Genomic DNA, 22,312 nt, shown 5'->3' with positions numbered 1-22,312 from the left:
ATATCATTCATTTGCCTCTCATTCTGCTGCTTTTTGCCACATTTTTAATTATCACTCTACTTTCTTCTGTTAGAGGACACAGCAGGAAGGAAGATGCAGTTTACCTGCCTTTCAGGATTTGGTCCCAATTCACAACCAGTCAGAGTACATCCAGCACCTGGAAGCTGAGGTCAAATTCTGCCAGGTATGTAAGCAAATGAATGTGTGTCTGTGTGTTCTTTGTGTGTATTGATTTTTATTTATTTATGTGGGGCTGATTTGGATAGATTTTAAATATTTCCTCATCTAACTTTAGGAGGAGCTGCAGGGTCTGAAACAGCGGATCAGAGTGGTGGTGGTGGAGAATGAGAAGTTGCATTCAGAACTCAAATCCAAAGCTGTGGATGATTCTCTGAAAGACTATACCATTGGAAACGCCACGGTAATGTCTGTGTGTGAATATCAGATGTTTTAAGTTGTATTGGTTGTGGTACTGTTTGTAATGTATATACATTTTAACAATTCTAAAATTCTACAATTCACTTAGCAGATGCTTTTATCCAAAGCGACATTTAACATCATACATTAGGACACAGAGCATTATTCATGTATAATGAATTGATAGGACAACTGCCGAGAGACAGGGAATGTGGGAAGGAGAGAGTGGAGCAGAAATGCATCATAGGGCCAAGACTGGGAGTCGAAACATTGGTCGAGCTAGAGCCCCTGAAAAAGGGGCACCTGCTCTACAGACTGACCTAAAACTTACATTGTTTAAATGAATGATCTTCTTGGGAAAAGTGGCTCAGAATCTGTCCTGATGTGTTCTTTAGATGAACGAGAGTTTGGCAGCCAATACAGGCCACCGTGTGCTGCAGAAAGCAGAACACACCACATTGAAAAACGAACTGGTAAGGATGATGGATTTGTTCTCTCCTCTACTCTTGTTACTGCCCCCTTCTCCTCCTCCATCTCCAGTCCTCATGGTTCAAAGCAGCCATCACATTTCTTCAATATCATTTTTTTGTGTTGTGTGTTTCTAGACAAGAAAAGCTGGACTGATTCTCTGTAGAAAATATGAAATAGTTTTTGTTTTTCGGTTGTTAAAGGAATACCATTTGGATCATAATGTACTATGCAATTAGCTGCACTTTACTTCCAGTGAAATACTGATATTTCAAGATGCAAAAAAAACACCAAACCAAAAGCAATATATACATGAATGTCTCCAACATATTTTTATGGAAAAATGTACTGATTCACTGTTTTTCTAAAGTTCTTACCCTGTTGTTAAATGTATTTGTTCACCAGGAACAATTGAAAGTGATCTACCAGGCCCAGATTGAGAGCTTAGAGGCTCAAGTCATCTCCCTCAGGTCAGTGTCACTCCCATCTTTTTTAAACTCAATTTTATGCGTCAGCATGAGAAGAGCAATGCTTCTTTCCCTCCCTGACCCATTTTCTCTGTTTTTTTTTCATTTTCATCTTTTGCTTCCATCCTCAGGAAGGATCTGTCGATCAGTCAGAAGGAGTGTGAAGAGGTCAGGGTTCGTCTGAGACACAGGGAGAAACAGGCTGCAGATAAACAGAGATCTGACAGGGCCCCACATGTTGAAGGACTGTGTCTGAATTGTGCACAGCATGAGGCTGTGTTGGCTGGGACTCACACAAATCTGCATTTCCAGGCTATTGACAGGCTCACAAAGTCAGTGATAATATTAACTTGTACCCAAATACTTTCACTTTTAAAACCAAGTTAGCCACAGTGTTCCTGGTGATATAAAAATAATTACCTTCTTGTGTGATGTGATTTTTACACTTGTCGTGCACTCTCTTGTTTGTCAAACTCTTAGGGAGCGTGATGAATTACTGGTGGCTCTGCGGACCGTGCGAGCTAGTCAGCAGGAGGCGCAACAGAGGGAGTGGTCAGCCTGTCTCCAGGTCAAACAGGCTGTGGAGATGGCGGAAGAAGCAAATCTGTACAAAGCTAGGGTAAGAGAAGCCGTTGTACACACCATTCTTCTATTTGCTTAAAATAATATATTTACATTATTTCCACTTCTACATTTTGTTTCCACTTCATACTGTGACCTGTTACCTCCTGCAAACCCTTTTTTATCTGTCTGTATGCATGCAGGTGGAGGTGCAGTATCAGCAAATTTCAAGGGAGCTCGCTCGCCAGAGGGAACAACGAGAAGAAGAAGCACAGGCTTTGCAGAAGAGACTGGCTGAGGCCAGAGAGGAGGGTCGAGCTGAGGCTCGCAAACAGAAAGAGGAGCTGGCACATACAGTAAATGATATTATACATATGATGATGATACATCATAATGATACAGTTTGATTTAATCCCTTTCTTTATGTGTAGAGAACTTTTGTGCATGTATTTAGATACAGCATTGTACTTAAATGGTGTTTGAGAAAACCATGATTATCGTTCAGAAGTTGATATTACTTTACTTTACGTTGATATTGACATTGTTTCATGAATAGTGGCAGTTCTATTAGAAGCCTTATAAAGTGTCTGATGTTAGTGATTCAATTTTAGAATCTAAATGCCGAAATAAAACTTGCTTGTGGGTCTGTTCTTTCAGTTGTCCAGCCTCTCCCAGCAAGTTGCTGAGTTGGAAGGCCAGCTCGACAGAGCTCAAAGAGATAAGAGCTCGCTGACCAATCAGCTGGAAGATACTCTTCATAAACTAACCAGTCAGGAACAGGACAATACTAAGGTATACTGTTGCCATTGTGCTACCAAATCTTTGTTTTTTTTTACTCATTGTTGCTTAAGTTGCCTTAAGCAATTTGAATAAACATAGTTCAATACAACTTGTTAATAAGGCTTTTTATGGTTCACCAGAAAACAGCTGCAGGACTGCATAGAAGACTGAAATACACTTTTGCTGCAAGAGCAGCATCTAAAAAAACATGACTTACTTTAAAGGTGCAAGTTCAGTTCACGTCTGCATCTTTTAATTGCAATGCATTTGTTAAGCCACTAGATGGCAGCAAAGGTTAATCTATTTATGTTTTAAAATGTGGCCTTTGCTACGGTAAATTCAACATAACTAAATTAAATAACTGAGTTTCATGTGAAGAGAATTATACACGTTTAAATAATATTATGTTGTAAATCTATGGGTGTATGTGGGGAAATGGAAGTTAAGTAGTGACAATTTTGCCCAGTAGTCAGCAAAGTTGTGCATGTCCTGCTTAAGTGTCTTGACCACACAGTATTAATAACTTACTGACGATAGTTGGGCCCTGATGTTTGATACATATTGAGAGAAATGACCAAACACATTTTCAGTGTCACAGAGTCACAACATTAAAATAAGTGGTGTTTTTTTACTTGCTCCAATTTGTATTATTTGTACAAGCTATGATGATAAAAGTAAAAAAAGCACATACAATAGAAACTTAAATTACTTTCAGTTATAATATAGATAGTAGAATAGTATTTTATTCACTTATTTGAGTGCTTTCAGGAGGAAGGTGTTACTCATATACTGTATTTAGATCATTCAAATATTAAATAAATAGCACAGTCTGACTAAATTTAAATATCTGCCAAGATAAGGAAAGGGAAAGGTGATAAAAAATATGTTCTCGTGGTGAAGGAAAAGGGAAAAGACAGAATTAACTTTTGGTTTATCAAAGGACTTTCTGTTTTTAATTGTTGCTCATCATCTCTAGGTGTGTGTGGATCTACGTTATCTGCTCAGCCAAGCCCAGCTGAAGAAAGAGGAGACAGAGAGAGAACTCAGAGAGATCAAAACCAAGACCAGCAGACAAATGGAAAAGGCTGCACAGGTACAGTATATCAGCTTTTCATCCATTAGTTAGTGTCAATTTTTCAGATCCATTGGACTATATCAGTTGTTTTCTTAGATAGCGAGTTGTACTGTCAGAAAAGTCTTTCTTTATTAGGATCCCCATTAGCACCAGCTTGTGCATTATTCTTCCTGGGGTCCAAACCACATACAATCATACTTACTTATACACAAATCATTTAGTGGGAAGTCAGAATTTTATACTGAAGTTTAAGAAATAAAATCAAGAACTCCTAAAATATTTTTTTATCATTAACAGTTCGACCAAGTGTCAGTTGGCTGATAAAAATAATTAGTAAATATGCTGTGCAATAGAGAAAGACATCACAGTTACACTTTTAAATTACACACGGTCTGTAGAGTGCCTCATAAATTGTTTTCAGACTTGCACTCCTTAAAATTTCTAGAAAAATTTGGACAGCTTGTCACTGAAATCTTCCTGTGTGTTCACACATATCCTTCAAAGCGGGAGACTTTAATGTCAGACGGAGTTAGTTTCTCTAAGCGCATAAGGTGGGTTGTTTTGAAAGATTTCCTCACCTCCTCTTCGCTCTCTCTGACCATCTCTGCGGGACAGGAAGTGGAAAGGCTGAGCTCAGAGCTGGTTGGCTGTCAGAGGCATCTGGAGGCTGTCCAAAAGGACGGGAGCCAATGGCAGGCTGAAGTCCTGAGCCTAGCAGAACAGCTGGCAAATGCCCAGCGCCAACTGCACCTCACCAGGTAGTACCTAATCCTATTATACATGCCACCACACTCACATGTACACACACACAAACACACACACAGCACTCCCCTCTGCCCAGCTCCTGCCCAGCTCAGCCCAGTCCTGTCCAGTTCAGACCAGCACACCAACTGTACCGCACCAGGTAACAGCTAATCCTATTATACAAACCACACACACACATAAACACACATAAACACACATGCGCACCGCTGTGCCATGGTCCCGGTACCAACTGGACCTCACCAGGTCACCTCTAATCCTGTTAAGCATGCCACAACATAATGCAACAAACACACTAGCACACTTGCACACACAAACACAGTGCCTGGTCTTTGCCACCAGGCCAGTGCCCAGCCCAGCAACAGCTCCAGCAGAGCCAAAATGACGCCAGAGCCCTTCTTCTGTCACACACACACACACACACACACACACACACACACACACACACACACACACACACACACACATATATATAAAAAGGGTGGCTGATGGTCACTGGACAGCCTGGCCTCGGTGCCACCTGCCAGTGCCCTGCACCCCTTCTCACGACAGGCGCTACCGGCTTCCCTCCCTCCTACCTCCATATTCTTTCCTTTTCATCCTATGTCTGCATCTTTCTATCTTACTTTTCCTCTCAGTTTTCTGTATCAGTTGGTATGCTCTTCTATTTATCCCACCTGTTCATACACTCCACTATGATATATTTCGCTTGCAATTCTCACCTCTAGCACTTAGCTGTCCATCCTTTTATCCTCTTAACATTTCCTTTCCCCTTTTTTTCCTTCCTCTCTTTGCCGTAATTCTCCTTTTTTCCTTCCACTCTTTGCCGTATTTCTCCTTTTTTCCTTCCTCTCTTTGGCGTAATTCTCCTTTTTTTCCCACCTTTCTTTTACATTCCTCCCTTTTCTTTCCTTCTCTTCCCTTTCCCCGGCATCCGCTGGCTGCAGGTCCCCTCAACACCAGCCACTGCCACACTGCCAGGGCCATGCCAGCCCATGCCAGCCGCCCAGGGCACTGTCTCACCCCCGCTGCCCTCAGCCGAGGTGTCTGAGATGGGCACAGATGTGGCGGCGGTGCCCTGTGGTGCTTGAGGCTGCGGGATGCAAGTTTGTGTAATCGGCATGTGTGTGTTTGTCCGTTGGCTTGGCAATGTGTGTGTATGTGTCCACTGCAGCCCCTGGCTTGATCTGTGTTTAAGTGTGTTTGTCTATCAGCTGGCCAGCGCTAATACACAAGCTGCAAGCCGAGCAGTCGTGTGTTTTAGGGGATGAGGCTCGGGCTGTGTGTGTGTGTGTGTGTGTGTGTGTGTGTGTGTGTGTGTGTGTGTGTGTGTGTGTGTGTGTGTGTGTGTGTGTGTGTGTGTGTGTGTGTGTGTCTGTGTGTGTGTGTGTGTGTGTGTGTGTGTGTGTGTGTGTGTGTGTGTTCGCAGCCAGCTGTGGAGAATGACATGCATATTAATATGGCAACATGATGACTTTGACCTGTACGAGAGGAGCCACTGGACGAAACCATTTAACTGCCATGTGTGCGGGTGTATGTGCATGAAAGAGTTTATAGTTTTATCTCTCTGCAGATGCTTACTGGGTGTTTGACAGCTGTTGACTTGGCCGAGCATGTAGCCATTCAAATTCAATTTTTGGCATTTATTGGTAAAACAATTTCTGACACTGATATTTTATCCGTAGTTTCTTGTCCTGCTTCAGAGAAAAGTCAAGTCTGAGTTTTATAAAATCAAATTTAACGTCAAACTTAGGGTTTAAACTTAAACTTTAAACTTTTAAATCATAGTTGTGTTCAATAAATTAAATAGCAGATACAGCACAGGAACTACTTTGAAAAGGCTTGCATGTTGTGTCCCAGGGAGAGCCTGTAATGTTTTATAAAATAGAGTCTGCAGGCCTCCAATTCTATGGCGCTTATTTTGCTAAGTGGAAGGGTTGCATTAAGTTTAAAAAACAAACAAACATATCTTTAAGTGTCCGAAAAAGTATCTTTAAATCTGTGAAGTAATGTCTTCATGTACTATTGGTACATGAAGACACAGAAAGGAATTCCTGATTTAGATCCACCTTAAGCAATATGCATATAGACACATCTCTGAATAAAAAGGTATGGTTGCAATATTAGTGCAAAACTAAGTGAATTTACAAAAGGGAAATTGCATGACTGTTACTTCCAGTCTTGATTCAGTATTTCTGAACATTTCAAAGTGGAGATGACTTTAATAGATTATGTATGACTCACGATTTGGGTTGACATTTTAGATTAGTTAGAACACTTCCGGAAATGTGAAAATTGCTTAAAAACCCAAATATTTGATTGTGAAAGCAAAGAGTCCTCACACATCAAGGACTCTATCCATGTTGATGTTTGTCTTTAAACATCAGAACATAGATATAAAAATCATACATTAAAACCCAGCACTGTGTCATCAAACGTTTTGAATGTCATAGGAAGAAGGACAGTTTCAGCTGGTCAGGTTACCAGTTAACTCAAACTATTTTACCCACCAGTGTGTGTTTGCAGAGATTAAAAGATCCGACTTTACAGTATGTTTTTGATAATGAAGGAGGACATCTCACAAAACAGGACAACTTTTATTTTTGGAGCAGCTTGTAAAGCAAGCATCAACTTAAAACACCCACAACCACACACATCCACATGTCACAGACACACCTGCTGAGCTTTGGTCACAGCCTTTGGACGGCCTCAGGTCAGGGCTACGTTTGGAATTTTTCCCTTTTTTCCTCACTCGTCATGTTCTCTTTCCCTTTTTTTTCCCCCTGCTGTTACAAACTTAACAAATAAAACATTGAGTGAGTCTCCCTATGCTCTCCCTCCCTCTCTTCCCTCTCTCTCTCCCTCTCTCTCTCTCTATCTGTTGTCCTTCTGGGGTTATTCCGAGCTGCATGTAGTTCATTCGTAGTCATGCCTCTGTTTGCCCTCTCTTGTTGTATACTACAGAGCCATGCAAAGTCTTTGTAGTTGCTGTGTTCTGCTCTGTGTTACCGTTTGTGTGTGTTGATAGAAAGAGTGTGAGATTCACAGTAGCGAGGCTGGAAGGCGTTTGAATGACCAGCCTTGGAAGGCAGCTCTTTGATTTTGTCCCTGCAACTTGCTTACTCCCCTCTTTCATTCTGTCCTCCTCTTGTGGCCCAAATGATCACAGCCCACCTTCAAACAGGGGACATGAAGCACAAATAGCCTCTGCTTGATTTTGGATAGCCCTACCTTCCTTCTGATTAACATATACGTTGTATGCACACACACACACACACACACACACACACACACACACACACACACACACTTGTTTGTACAACTGCACGATTGGAAATGTGCACAGTGATACTCACATCAGTCCAATCCACATGCCTGTACACACAGACACAAACACACACTCACACACACAGATGCATCCACGCATCCGGGGTCCCATGGCGGCTGGTGTGCTGCGCTGCGCTCCAGGATTGGATCATCAGCCAGCTGTGAGTTGGACAGCCCAGGATCCGTCCTAATCCCCACCACTCTGTTCACATCCCTCTCATGCACACACACACAAACACACATACACACTACAGTCCCGGCCCCAGCCCAGCAGAGGGCTTTACCAAGTTTGTTTGTTTGTTTGCTCCTGTCTTTCTTCACTTTCTTTCTTTTCTTCTTTCCTTGTCTCCATCCGGCCTCATCTCTCCCTGTGTTTTGATCACAGATCCCAAAGGCCACAGTGAAAACTGCCCAGCATAACTTCTGTCTCGATACATGCCAGAGAGGCGTGAATGGGTAGATGTGTGTTTGCATGTGTTATTGTATCTGTGGATTGTTGAGACCTGCGTGCCTGCTTTCCAGTTTGGACAAGTCTGTCTGGTCTGTGATTCACCAAATCTTCCATCACTTCTATTATCCCTATGAAATCAAATATCCATGTTCATGAGGATGCTTGCCTGAAGCTGAAGATATTTGTCAACTGAAAACAGTTACTCTGAAAAGTTAACTTGCTGTCTTTCGCTCTCCTTGAACTTGAGACTGTCCATTTCCAAGCCAGAAAATCAGTTGATTGATATGAGGTTTTACTTTACACACATGAAAAAAAAAAAAAAAAAAATTCTAGGGGTAGAGGTAGATAGTTTAAGCTAGTATTCGACAATATGTTTGATGTTGTTGATATTAAACTGTTATCTAAATATATTTTTTCGGGGGTGGTGGACAAATCTGCTATGCTGAAAGCAAAAAAAGTAAAACTAAGAACTAAATGTTTAAGAGAAAAACAAGGAGACTGCACCTTGTTTAAAACAGTTGAACAGTGTCCTTCTTCTGCATGATCTTCTGAACCATAGTTGTGAGAATGGTTGTTTCTTTAGGCTTAGCCTTATTCTAGGGTTAGGGTTAGCTTTAACCTGGCTCATAGATGCTAAGTAGTTGACTATCTACTGACTACACGAACCATAGTTATGTATTGTGATAAAATTGCATTACGCTTTTCTCAACCACTGCAGCAGTTCTGGAACCCAATACAGGTATCATTATGCTTTGCTCTGGATTTAATCACATGCTTGTAGGTGCATGAGAAGCAGCAGAGATTGTTTTGACTCAAGCTGTAGAGGAAGCTATTGGTCCAGTAAAGGTCTCAAGTTTAAGGTTAGCCCAAGGGGACTGCTCCCCCATCTTCCACTGAAGGCAGAGTCTAAAATTGACCAAATTATGTTTTTTTTTTTTACAAACATATTTTTATATATATTTATAACATTTTGTAAGGTTTTGGAAAACACATAACAATACAATGACATCCTACAAGTTTCCGATTAAGCCACCCATCCAACCCCTCCCCCTGCCACTCCACCCCCACAATGACCAAATGATGGGTTTAAATTCAACTTCTCCTATGAATCAGAAAAAAACCAATTAAAGAGGTACAGGTATTTGATTTAAAAGATAGAGGTATTCAGAAAGTATCCAACTTTTGAGACACCAGAAAATATCTAGAACATGTCCTCTTTCTGATCTGTGGGTGAGGAAGTTGAGACTGCAGCCTAACAGGTTAATCATTGTAATAGATGTGTTACTTTGTTTAAGAACTGATTGCATCAGATTCTGAAACAGTTCTATTGGCCATGTATGTAGGCACATGCAAGGAATTTGAGTCCGGTTTTACATTCCTGTCAGTGAACAGGCCAACAGAATTTTACATTACACAGAATATACAGAGACCATCAACACAGTACTAAATACTAAATGGGGCCATCAGTTAGAGAAAACAAGTTATTGACTGATTGCTAATGTATATGTCTATGTTGATAAGTCAGTGGGTGAAAAAGAGGCAGGCAGAAACAACAAGAGCATTCTGATGTCTTTCTGTGACCCTGAAATTAGAAGATGGATGCTGAGAAGCGGAGAATTAAAAAGCTCAAGACCAACCGCTGTGACTTTTAAATACAAAGTTTCCCAAACTCTATTAAACATGTCACGCTGCTGCTCCCTATCGCTGTACGTCTACCTAGCTCTCTCTCTCTTTTTCCTCCCCGCAGTTGTCGATTGTGATAGCAAGGTCTGGAAAGGCGGTGAACGGAATCTGTGTGTGTGTGTCAGGGCGGAGAAGTGTAAATGAGGAAGGTGAGGCAACAGATGCCGCGTCCCGCCAGAGGCTCGCTTTGAGCAGGGAGTGAAATCTGGGCGCGACAAAACTGCTGCAAACCAACTCGGCGGGAGGCCCTTGTCCAATCACGGCCCGGAATAAAAGGGCCGGGGCGCCATGCAGGCTGAAGTCACTCAGGAGAGGTGGGGGCCGTAATGAACCTTCAAGTGCTGCCAGCGAGCACACACTCACACACACTTTAGCACAGCATCTTTCTTTCTACCTGGCATTAGCAGTGTCACAACTGTCACCGCACACATGCACGCACACAACCTCTAAAGCAACTGCGTGCATGACTTTTTGTGTGTTTGTGAACACATCCATTTACAGGCTTGTGTCATGACGTTTGTGAGCGTGCGGTTAGATGAGTCTGTGTGCATGCCTTTGTGTTGAGTGTTGATACCTTTGGGCTACACCTGTGTCTGTGAAGTTTGATGTGTGTGTCTCTGTGTGGCAGCAGCGGGGCAGTGCCAGGTATGAGGCTTGCTGTGTGATTTTGTGTCTTTGCGCTTGTGTTTGTGTGTGTGTGTGTGCTCGTCTGGTCGGCAGCCATGTTGTTGGGTAGCAGATGGCACCATGGTTGGCAGGGGAGGGGCTGCTTAGCACAACTAATCAGACAGTTACGGATAGGGCAGCTGGGAGGGCCGTTGGCCAGCCATGTGTGTTTGTGTGCGCGTGTCGATGTGTGTGTGTATGTGTGTACCACAGAGTGCCATGATGTTGACAGTGGTGGGCCTGTTGGCCCGGTGACGAGACCTTGCCGCGTTCTTCTCTCCTCGCTGTCGGAGTGCCCTATCTGCCATCCTGCCTTCTCACCTCTCTCTCTCTCTCTCTCTCTTGCACTCTTGCTGTCTCTCTTGCTCAATCTGTTGAGATCTTCCCCGTCTTTTATCTTTCTTCAGTTCCTTTGACTCTCCGTCTTCTTTTGTCTGTCTGTCAAACTCTATGACTCTCTGCTGCATCTCTACTTCTCCAGTCTTTAATTGTTCATTTTCGAAGTTTCAGTTGTTGTGACTGTAATTAAAAGGGATGTGCATGTGTACAGACATAGAGTAATGGAAGTTATTTTAGTAAAGTTTATAAGCCTCCTAGTAATAAGTCTGCAAGAGGTTGTAGTGAGCAGGTATGTTAACAGAGCGGGGAAATAGTCCAGAACATTTACCTCAGTGAATTACAGAGTACAGAAATGAAGTGTAAAACTTGATGTCAAGACAACAACAAAAAAGTAAACTGTGCCACTTTGAACATGAAGGTCACAGTGGCAAATAAAAAAACGCAGCAGTAAATAAAGAGGTGGTGTGTAAACCCAGAATCCGACACCCAGAAAGACTCCACAATGGTGACTCAGTGAGAGCATCGTTGCAAGAGATAATCTCCCTCTGTGTGATGCATATGTGAAATGCAAGTACCTTAAAACATCAGGTCCTGAATATCCTGACATTATCTAAAATAATGTCAAGAGTGCTTGTGTGAAAAGTGCTTAAAAAACATGCCTTAAATTGTGTGTTGCCTTGTAAGCAGATAAGACTTCTATCTTGGAACCGTAATTTTATTTATTTATTTTTTTTACAATTTACCGTACCCGTTATACTTATACTGTACCCATCAAGATGTCTTTACCTCTTTTGATGACGAGTAAGTAAAACTGTACTTTTATACATTTTTGTGGCATCGCCCCAAGATGACCTACCAATGTCAATTGTCCTCTACTATTTCCTCTGGCAGAAAGCTGCAAGGAGACAAGAAACTTTTTATTTCTCAAAGTCCATCACCCATTTGTCTATCATATCACAACCTGGAACATCCTAAACTCACTTATTGTCACTAGAAATATAATCGAGAATAAAGTATACATAGTATGAATACAACAGTGGAGAATCCCACACAATAAGTACTGGGATTATTAGACAGAGCTGTTATATTCTGTCCGTCCTGCAGACTGGAAAAGGGTAGAATAGACAGATCGCTGACTGGGGGACCCCAGGCAAGATGGAGGCAAATCTGTCGGCTACAACTGTTGTCACCCCAGCCAAGTGTGCCCTGGGACACTGGCCTACATACACACACTACTCCTGCTGGAGAACAGAGAATGAACGGGCGAGCACCAAGCCTCTGCCATCACTCGACAAACAACTCTTCACCTCTTCTACAGAACGCTTGTCTTTTTGTACCTCTTATAGAGTACACACATCAGTCCACATCTTCTAACTATGCACATACCCAATGGATTTTGGAATATCACAAGATAATAGAACATGTTGGAGCTGCTTGTTTGAGTTTTGGACAACAGTTTTACATCCGTTTTATTTAAGGGGACTGCATTGTTTGTTATTGTGACCAAATTTGTGTGTTTCGTGTCAGTCATTCATCTGGTCAACTTTTGTGCCTTCACAAACCCCTGCTGTGAGGGTGGCACTCTACATTGTGCCCACTGCCCATCAGGCACAGCTTTTATCCAACATGACAGAACCTCTCTCTGCTCTGCCTTTACCCCCATTTCTCTCTTTTACCTGATTGATCTGTTCGTTTTATCTTGTCGTCCTCTTCATGTTTAGCCTTCATATAGCTACTCTTTGTTCTCTTTTTTTTCCACTCTTGCCTTCAATCCATCCCCTTTCTCCCTGTCTGTGTGGGCACAGCAGAACCAAACAGCGTCACAAAAGGTAGAACAGCAGTGCCCCCATCAGTAGATTGTTTCAGGAGGTGAACACAGAGGCAGGAGCATAAGACAGCAGGGAGGGGGAAAAGATGCGTAAAGGTGGCAGCAGAGTAGAGATGCTTTTGAAGGTACTGGAGTAATATCAAAAAAGAGTTAAAGGGCAGTTATGGAGAAAACTGTTTTATTTTAGAAAAAGATGTGATTACAGATGGAGAGAGGGTCTTTAAAGGCTTGTATAGACTTGTACATAAAGCAATTCAGTGGTAAGGATTCAAGTTGAGTTTTATTATTTTTAGGGCATATGATTACTTTTTTAACCTGCTGCATTTTGTTATATTCATGCAAATTGTTTTACATATAAACTGCAAAGCTATATTTATGCATATTAATGTGCTACTCATGTGTTAATCGGTTTGAAAGACACTAGCTATGTTTACATGGACACAAATAATTGGAATAAAAACCTAATCAGAATGAAAATCCTTCATATACACACGTAGATCAGAAGAGACTGATCCGATCCAGCTCATTCGGAAAGCACTTTAAGTCTGAATGAGAGGGGTGGTTTATGGTGACCTTTGTTCAGATAAATATCCATGTACACCCTTGATCTGATTGTGTTTTACTGGTTGGGGTAAAATTGTTCTTACTGCGGATTCTTCCCCTTTCGTCAATTGCACATGTCTGAGGGTCCTGCAGACTTGCACTCTCCCCTGTTTATTGGTAAAGAGCAATTATGTTCTGCTAAACTTGAAGCTTAATTAGGAGGAGAAGATGTAAACAATGTGAGAAAAGGATGAAACACGCATCCAAAAATCCCAGACACGAGAGAGGAGAATGAAATCGATGGCGCACAGCGAGCGGGAGAGTAGAGGAGCAACATGTGGAGACGTGCAGCCGGAGTCAACTTGCATGGCCGCTCTGGCATGCTTACCAAAAAACTTGACCGGAAATAATAACAGAGGAATCAATACACAGAGAAGGGCTTGAATTCTGCATAAGTAAGAATTTTCCTCAAGAGAAAAGCTGTGACACATACCCTTTGACAGAAACACGTGCCTGACGTACCAAAGAACCGAGATCAATTTCAAGTTAAAGCACATTTGTATTGATCTTAACAGGAAGTAACAGCTTTTTTGTGGCTGCTATTTCGGGTCACTTTAGACAGGCCAGACAGCTCTACGCATGTCAAAATGGTTTTATTCTGATTAAATGCATGATGCATGGACATGCACGTCATAATCGGATCACTTTATTTAGCTTCCATGTAAACTGTGAAGTTGTGACGAAAAATTGGCTCATGTAAACTTAGCTACTGACATGACCCTGATGGTGGTACTATAAGACTAGCCTGTTGGTAAGTTGATGTTAATGAAGACACAAAAGAAGGAAAGAGAAGGGGGAATATGACAGTTGTGGATAGAAGCGTGTTTAAGAGAGAAGAGGAGGAAGTTTAAGTTGCAGAAACAAGTTTGTAGCAATGACATTCAGGCGGCAGATCAGGGCAGAGGACAAAAGCAGGGAGGCCGGTATGTATATGAAGGCCAGCACCGGATGGGCACAAGCCCCCCTACAGTCCCATCTCCATCCCGAGTCCCCCCACCCTGCTGAGTTAAAAAATGCCTCTCTTTGTTATCAACCTCAATAACTAGCTACCCCTCTCTCTCTAGGCATCTGATCTGATGGCCCAGGAGCCAAAAGAGGAGAGGAGAGGACTGCAGAGGGTCTGTGAGAGATTTAAAAAAAAAAAAAAGAGCTTGGGAAGTAAAGTTTAGTTGTAATAGACGATTTCACAGAAGATGACTTGGACGAGTAGGAGACGAGAGAGAGATGCTGCTTGTTTCTTCCTGCCAGTTGCCCTAAAGCTCATAACGGTGTGTGAAGGCTGAGGGGCATTTTGAACGACATCAGGTGTGTCTTATGTGTTAAGTGAATTCAAACACAGGTGACAGAACACTCCCTATGGTACCAGCTATTAGTTTGCACACCTTTATTTCACCTTTATTTTCACCTTTATTTCACTGCTTTGCTTTGATCCTCATCTGAAACTAACTCTAAAAGCCCTCCATTTTTGTTTTTTTAAGAACAAATGCATGCAAGTCAAAATATTTGATTGCACTCTGAGAAGTTTTTTTTTAACTTATTATGAAACAGACGGAATTTTTAATCGCTCCCCTGCGGACAAATAACCTTTTTTGTTTTTGAATTGAATTGAAGTAAAAACGGATGCATCTATGTGACATACAGAAGCAAGAAGAGCCACTGAAAGAATATTCAATATGTCTTTATAGTTGCTAAATGCCTGTCAATGTTGCTACCTGTCCTACGTAGCATTTTACAGCACGCTGTCGAACAAGCTTTTTTAAAATTTCCACAGCAGACGTAGACATCGAGCATTGAGTTAAAATCGAAAAGATTTTACATTAAAGAATACTAAACAAGCATATACAGTGAAGAGATAAGACTCTTGTTCCACAGGGACCACCAATGTAGACACAAAGTAAAATGTTCTGCCCACTTTGATTACAATTAGAATTTTAAACCTTTTTTAATTATTTAGTTGTGTTTTTTTTCCCAGATCCTTCTTTCATGTTTCAATAATATAAATGTATCTGATGTCCAATTAGACACAACTGAAGGCTGGTATTCTGATTGATATAATTAATTTCAGGCAATCATTTACCTTCACAGCTGAAATCGAATCGACCCCCGGCACTGCCACATATGCTACCCACAACTATTTCTGTAGGGCACAGATTTGACTCTGACGTCGGGTCCTGGGTTTCTGGATAGGGTCAGTATGGGAGCATATTGTACGTATGCTGTGTGTTTATTTTTAAAAATCACAGATGCCTGCGCTGCCAGTCTGCTCTTCCTGTGTTAAGACCATCAGTCATCTGTGCCAATTAAGACTTTTAAACTACTTTCACTCTGTGTTGTTAGCAGAAAGGGGATGACAGAGGCCAATCGGCAGCTAATTACTTAAATTACTAAATCTAGAGCTGGATTTTTGTCTGAGGGAATGTGTGATGTGGCAGCATTTTGTTCTCGCTGAGGTTTGAGCATTTGTAGCTGTCTGTCTGTTCTTGCATGCATTTATTGGTATGTTGTTGAATATGATATTTCAGGAGAGTTATCGTCCATACTTTTCATGTCTGTGTTGAAGGAGGGGGCAAATTACATTTTCTTTAATTTAACAGTTGCAGTATTTTAGTTTGTTTCACGGCACGATTGGCTCACCACTGACCTTGGTGGCAGTGGGTTGGGGGGGGCTTAAGCGCTCCTTGAAGAAGAAAAGAGGCTTGGGCCGCCCGCTGTAAACAAAGTTGACTTGCCGACAGATGGATTGAATGACAGAGGGGCGAACTGAGCCAGGAACGGGCCTGGCAGCATTGCACTGAGCAGAGAGAGGGAGGGAGGGAGAGATAGGGAGAGATAGGGGGAGGGGGGGGGGGGAGAGAGAGAGAGAAGAGGTGGCCAACAGGAGAGGAGGTGTGAACAGGTGCAGGGCCGCTGAAGGAAGAACCAGCAGATGGAGAGAGACACAGCCAGTTTAGTTACAGGAAAAAGGGTGGGAGGGAAAAAAAGGAGGGAGGAGGGTGAGATGGAAACAGCAGAAAAAAAGAATCGGAGCAGAGATGAGAGCGCTCTGGACGGATGGATGGACAGACCGAAAGGAAGATGCGCTGGGAATGGAGTTAAAGAGCGGTGTGGCTGCATCAGGCCTGTGTTTGATGTGTTTTTTTTTTTTCCCGTAAAGCGGAGCAGCAAGATGAAGGGAGGGGGTGTCAGAAGAAAAATGTGGGGGCAGAGTGATTGACTTACATCACCCCGAGGTTCAATAAAAATGTGCTAAAACACATTGAGGTGCGTGGTACAGGAAATTGTGTGATGTCTGAAACAATTCCGATGTTTATTGTACGCAGCATCAATAATATGTGGAACAGCAAATATTCAATATGTCACTTTATTTTCTCTTTGGTGCACTCATCTTTAGTTGGCAGTGGCAGTAAGACAGGCCTACACAAGGCCTCAGTCTCGCTGCCCTTCAGCCTCTCTCACACACACACACAAGCAGGAATCTTCTTTATATTTCTACGAATCAAACTGTTGAATATTAATGTAGCCTGATTGATGCAGTCTATCATAAATAGCCGTGGACCCACTGGAAATCCTCCACAAATATGAATCATCACGAGTGTCACCATTTTTCAGAGATAAGTATATCGTAGTAATTATACAGCAAAGATTCAGTTCATCTCAGTAATATACTATCAGCATCAAGTCCCAGCATGTTATAGTTTGAGCTAAGAGGCATCTGTTGAAGGAATTGTGATTTGAATTAGTTTTTTCAAAATGATTTTTACAATATAATTCTGTGCTAACAACAATTATTTAACATTTGAAAACTCTTAAATTGTTCTTACTCGCAGTCATTCTCAGGTAATACAGAAATATACAATTGAGTGCTGATATAAATGTTACATTCAAAACAACATTCTGTGAATTATCTGATTATTATTAAGATATATAGAGAAAATCCTCGGGTAGAACAATAGGTGCAGATGGTGCGCTGTGATAGAAATAGTAATATTTGTCTCCTCCGCAACTCTTTGCAGGGATCATCAATGTCTCGAAACCATCAGTTGAACAAAGCTTGTGTGTTTGTGTGTTTGTGCTATAGGCTGCGTTTACAATCTGTTCACCTGTTTATTGCTTTCACACCTGTTATTTTGTAACACAGAAACGTTGAGAATGATTATGAATATGTATTGGTTTGAGAATGTTGAAAGTTTTTTCATATAGTTTTTTGTACCAAATTCATATAAAAAAATGTGACCCTTTAAAAAAAACTGAATGCTTTCATAGTCACACAAGTTGAGGAGAGCATCAGTCATGTTAATGTTTGCTAGTCGTTTGAAATGAAGAAATATAAAGTCCTATATATTTTCTGTGTTGTGTGTGTGTGTGTGTGTGTGCGTGCGGGCCTGTGTGTGTGTTCATATAATCAAGACTTAAGTTTGTGAGCATGTGTATCTTTGGTGATACTGTGTTTATTGGGAGAGAGTATGGTCTCCTTTAGTTTAGTCCAAACAGTGGTCAGTAGTGTCTGGCGTTGGCGAATGTCTCCAATTCCTCCAAGTCCACCGTCTGACTCCAATTTGTGCTCGTTCTCTGATAAACCGCGGCATTTGGTGGTTCTGGCGTGGGATGGCGGGTGCACCATGGGGTGCTGCAAACTCCGTGCTTGGTCAGGCCCTGGCACCCCACATCTAATGGGCAACAGCTTGAATAGTGCCCACTTAGGCAGGCACTGCCGACTGGGCCCCCTCTTCTTCCTTGCCGCTCCAGCCAGCTAGCCAGCCAGCCACCGCCTCTGCCACCTCCCACTTACCCAGCAGCCACTGTACCTGGCCGCAGCCCCAGAGCCATTCCAGCCTACCTTAGGCCGCTGGCCCATGCTGCTCTCGCCATACTTACCAAGCTGTCCTACCCTGCATCAGGCCAGGCATATACAAACAGGCCCAGCTATCCGCTAACTGGACATTCAGTCAATTGCCTCCTAGGCCCAAACAAGAGTTCCTGCCACAGGCAGCAACCCAGAGTCCATTCCCCAATTAGCTGGAAGGCAGATTATTGTCCGAGGAGAATTATCCAGCTCCAGACCCACATATTCAGCCTCTGCTCTGCCCGTTGTCCTTACCGCTTGCTCCAGGGCTTGGCTCTCCACTGACATCTCTCTTTTCTCTTTTTTTATATTGAAATTTGACAGCGCTCATCAGCAGCCATTTTGTGACAGCATTTTGAAAGTAAACAAGTTACATTGGATTGATGATACAAAATGGTGCAAGGAAAGAGGGACACAACTTAGCCTGACATGTAGCTTCAGTTTGATCATTGATGAAGCACTCAGGATCTTCTCCTTAGGATTTGAACTGTCAGGCCCCCGGTCATTGAGTTGAAACTGGTTAACACTGGAAGGTCCAGAGCCTAGTCTGTTGTTTATAACTTTATTAGGTTGTTCTTGTATATTGTTGGTTAAGTAGAGCAGCGAGACCTCACAGATGCCAAATGTGTAGCGCTCTGTGTTTTTTCCTTTTCTGTCCTCTCCTGTTTTCTTCACTCTCCTCTTCCTCACCACCTCTCTATTGCTGACTGCTGGAACTTTCTGGCGATCTGTCTGATGCTAATTGGTGGGTAAACAGGTCTGGTGTGAGTCCCCCCCCCCTCCTCCATCGCACACACACACACACACACACACACACACACACACACATAGACATACACAAATACACACGGCCCCCTGGAACCTCTTGCAGGACCAAATGGCTGGCAACGCCTGCCCGCCATCTCCCGCTGAGCCCTGGTGTGCGCTTTGGTGGCTCAGGCTGCTGTTCAAGCCCAGCGGGGGTTCATTCACTCACACACACACACGCACACACTCATATGCGTACAGACACACACAGTCTCCTTGTGTCCCCTGCACACCCGCCACCCGCTTTCACACCCCAGACAGCAGGACAGCAGGAGAACACACACACACACGAAGGAACAGACAGACGCGGTCACTTTAGAGATGCAGGCCAAGCGCTGTAGGGGAGAAAAGTTTTCACTTAAACTGGAGAATTCTCTCTTCATTAGCGCCTTTGGACTTCAGGAAGAGTTCTGTTTATTTGTTCGCTTTTTCCTGTCTTTGTAGTTTTTTCTTTTCTTTCCTTCTTTGTCTCTTCCTCTGTTGTTTGGGTACATTTGGACTTAGCTGAGTTAGAAAAGTTTGGCTCGAACAGGAGTTGAATGCATGTTTTTTAAAGACCACAGGGAGAAGCACCTACGTTTGCATCATACCTGCACAGTTTCTGTTTTAAGACAAATTAAAGCGGAGGAAAAAGTGATCCAATTGCAAGTCGGCATTGTTGTCGAACTAAGAATTTGTGTCCCAAAAAGTCATGCAGTCATCAATATGTAGACCCTGTTTATGTACATTTCTCATGTTCAAGATACGATCAACTGATTTAACCTTGCTGTAGTGTCACGTGTTCCAGCTTTAGTTTATTTTATTTAGATATAAACTGCACAGGAAACACACAAGAGGCTTCAGTTGAACAATGTCACAGAGCGGATTGATCTTTGTCTTTTATTTAAGTCTCAGAAACCAATTCTTTAGTTTTGTCCATACAGCTGAAGTGTGAAGCATTTCGATTTTAGAAACTGTTGTGCCATTAACTATTGGTGCATTAGTGCGTGTGTGTGTTTCATAGACAGCTGCAGTATCACTCAGGGGTCTTTAAGCTTCCACTGGCCCAACACTTTAACCCCCCCACACACGCCCTCCCCCGAGCCTTTCTTGTCATTGTGCTTTCTTTAATTCTGTTATTGTTAAGTGTGCACTCTCCTTCTGAGTTCTCTCTCACCTCTGTGTTCACTTCCGTCACGTGCATCGAAGCTGTCTAATTTATTTTCTGGAACCGTGTTCTGGTGGGAAGTATTAGCAGCACACTGATCTGTCGTACGCTGATCTCACTGGAGATTTTACTGTCAACCGTTAAAGCACTGATGGCCTTTCATACTAATATGGAAATGGACACTAATGCGCACAATCTTGAACATCTCACTCTGTGTCAGTGTGCATGACCAGGTTTTCAAAGCATCTCTTAGATGTACTGTTTGTGATGTGTTTATTTTTGTGATTACCTGTTTAATTATTTACATCACATATTTCACCTCTAATAGAAACACTGACAATATCAAATGCTTCAATTTACATACAATTACAAATAGTTAATCCACATGGTCCCATTATTTTTATACAAGTTTGTATGAGTTAAGCCTAAACTGCCAATAAAGATGATATGAAATGATTTGTTTTTAGACTGCAGTTGTTTCCCATGGGACTTAACTCTGAAATGTTTTTTTCATGCTTCCCCGTCAACAGAAGATTAGCTATCAGTCATCTGAAGCACCAGCTGACATTTATTTTCTAGATCAGGGGTTCCCACATTTTCGGCCTGCAACTCCAAAAATAGCGAGACATGGGACCCCCCCCCGTCCCCCGTCCCTGGAGGTGGTTAAAGCTTTTAACGTTGTGCACAGCCGGGCACACACACACACACTAATACGAATATCAAAACACTGACTCCAGAAAACACCAAAAAACACAACACCCTTCAAACCATTATAACGTTAATCTGTAAGAAAGGTTCGATACACAAGTAATCTCCTCAGATTGAAGCACTGAGTGGACATACAAAATGTAATAAAGAGACACACAGGTGATGTCTGTGTGCGTTTTTATTTGTAAAGAGCAACAGACAGCTACATTGTTGCTGACATGTGCAAACTTACATTTGATGGATTTTTTTTTTCACATTACTTTTATTTCAGTATAAATCTCACTCGAGGACTCTAGTTTTATTTTGAATTGAACTACTTTGTATACATTTAACAACAATAATGGATACAATAGGCTATTTTGAATCAATCTAAAATGTTATTTGTGTTTTGGGAGGAATCTCGAGCCCCACCTCTCGGTGTCTCCTGAACCCCCGGTGGGCCCCGATCCCCCCTGATGGAACCACTGCTCTAGAGGATTACTGATTGTACACAAACTGTCCGTACTTGTGCATATAAAAAAGCAGCATGCAATCAAATTGCAATGGTTACACTTTTTCCTAGTTCAATTTTTTTTTAAATACTTATAAACAAGGATGGTTGTGTTTTAAATGTTTGTCTTACAAACCGTTGCTTCTCCACAGACAGGACAGAGAGAGCGCAGAACGGGCTCATGGGGAGGAAATGGCGTCTGTAACTCTGGCGGCGCGGGAAAAGGAGAGAGAGCTGAATGTGCTGCTGGAGAAAACGGAGGCTGAACACCAGCTGAGAGGTCAGTTCTCCACCCACGGAGGTGCCACCAGGCTGGCTACAGCTGTAGACTGTGCCAACAATTTCTGTCCACATTTATAAAGGCCTTCTGACTTCTTTCCACCTCCCTGACTTTTAAAGAGAGGTAAGGATCTTCTGTGATGTTTATGGATGATATCAGTTTTTTTGAAAGCCTTCCTTTCCCCTCCAAAAAGAGGAACGTTTCATTAAGAGTCTAGTGTTGTGGAACATCACCCCTGATGTCCACTCGATGGAGATGCTTCAGTTGTACCTCAATTTGCTCACATCTTTTCACTTTCCAAATAATCCCTGGAAAAGTTAAGACACGGTTCACCTTCAAACCTGTCAGTCATTATCCACATGTCATTTAGAGTTGCTTTGTCAGTTTCCTTTATTTTACAAGACAAATTAATATTTTTAGGTAATTTATGAACAATTGGAAAACAGAAACTCTTTGTCGGTACTTAATCCTTTTAGAGTTGCTCCTCTCCCTGTCTTATCTTCATGCTCTCTCTGATTTATCTGAAGAGATTGTCTTTTTACAGGCAGCAGAATATGTCAACAAACAAGAAAAAGTAGTTTTGCTGAAATGCAAGAACTTAAAAAAAGGC

The 22,312-nt window shown here is 42.2% G+C and overlaps 1 protein-coding gene across 3 annotated transcripts in view; it reads left to right on the top strand.

The window, feature by feature from the left end:
- Window positions 1-22,312, top strand: part of sdccag8 (SHH signaling and ciliogenesis regulator sdccag8) — a 44,724-nt gene that overhangs the window by 1,653 nt on the left and 20,759 nt on the right. The window contains exons 4-14 of one of the 3 annotated variants that reach the window (XM_061040077.1): window positions 74-184; window positions 296-421; window positions 813-890; window positions 1,291-1,355; window positions 1,484-1,684; window positions 1,833-1,971; window positions 2,117-2,269; window positions 2,571-2,705; window positions 3,670-3,786; window positions 4,384-4,526; window positions 21,575-21,702. In XM_061040077.1, coding sequence (XP_060896060.1) covers window positions 74-184; window positions 296-421; window positions 813-890; window positions 1,291-1,355; window positions 1,484-1,684; window positions 1,833-1,971; window positions 2,117-2,269; window positions 2,571-2,705; window positions 3,670-3,786; window positions 4,384-4,526; window positions 21,575-21,702 — 1,396 coding nt within the window. Of the gene's footprint in view, window positions 1-73; window positions 185-295; window positions 422-812; window positions 891-1,290; window positions 1,356-1,483; window positions 1,685-1,832; window positions 1,972-2,116; window positions 2,270-2,570; window positions 2,706-3,669; window positions 3,787-4,383; window positions 4,527-5,477; window positions 5,662-21,574; window positions 21,703-22,312 lie in introns of those variants that run through there. The other 2 variants (XM_061040079.1, XM_061040078.1) reach the window with 2 other exon arrangements.

Source organism: Labrus mixtus, chromosome 6, assembly GCF_963584025.1.
Source record: "Labrus mixtus chromosome 6, fLabMix1.1, whole genome shotgun sequence".
NCBI classification, from domain to species: domain Eukaryota; kingdom Metazoa; phylum Chordata; class Actinopteri; order Labriformes; family Labridae; genus Labrus; species Labrus mixtus.
Note: the sequence above shows the minus strand (reverse complement) of the source record. Positions and strands in the feature narration are given on the sequence as shown.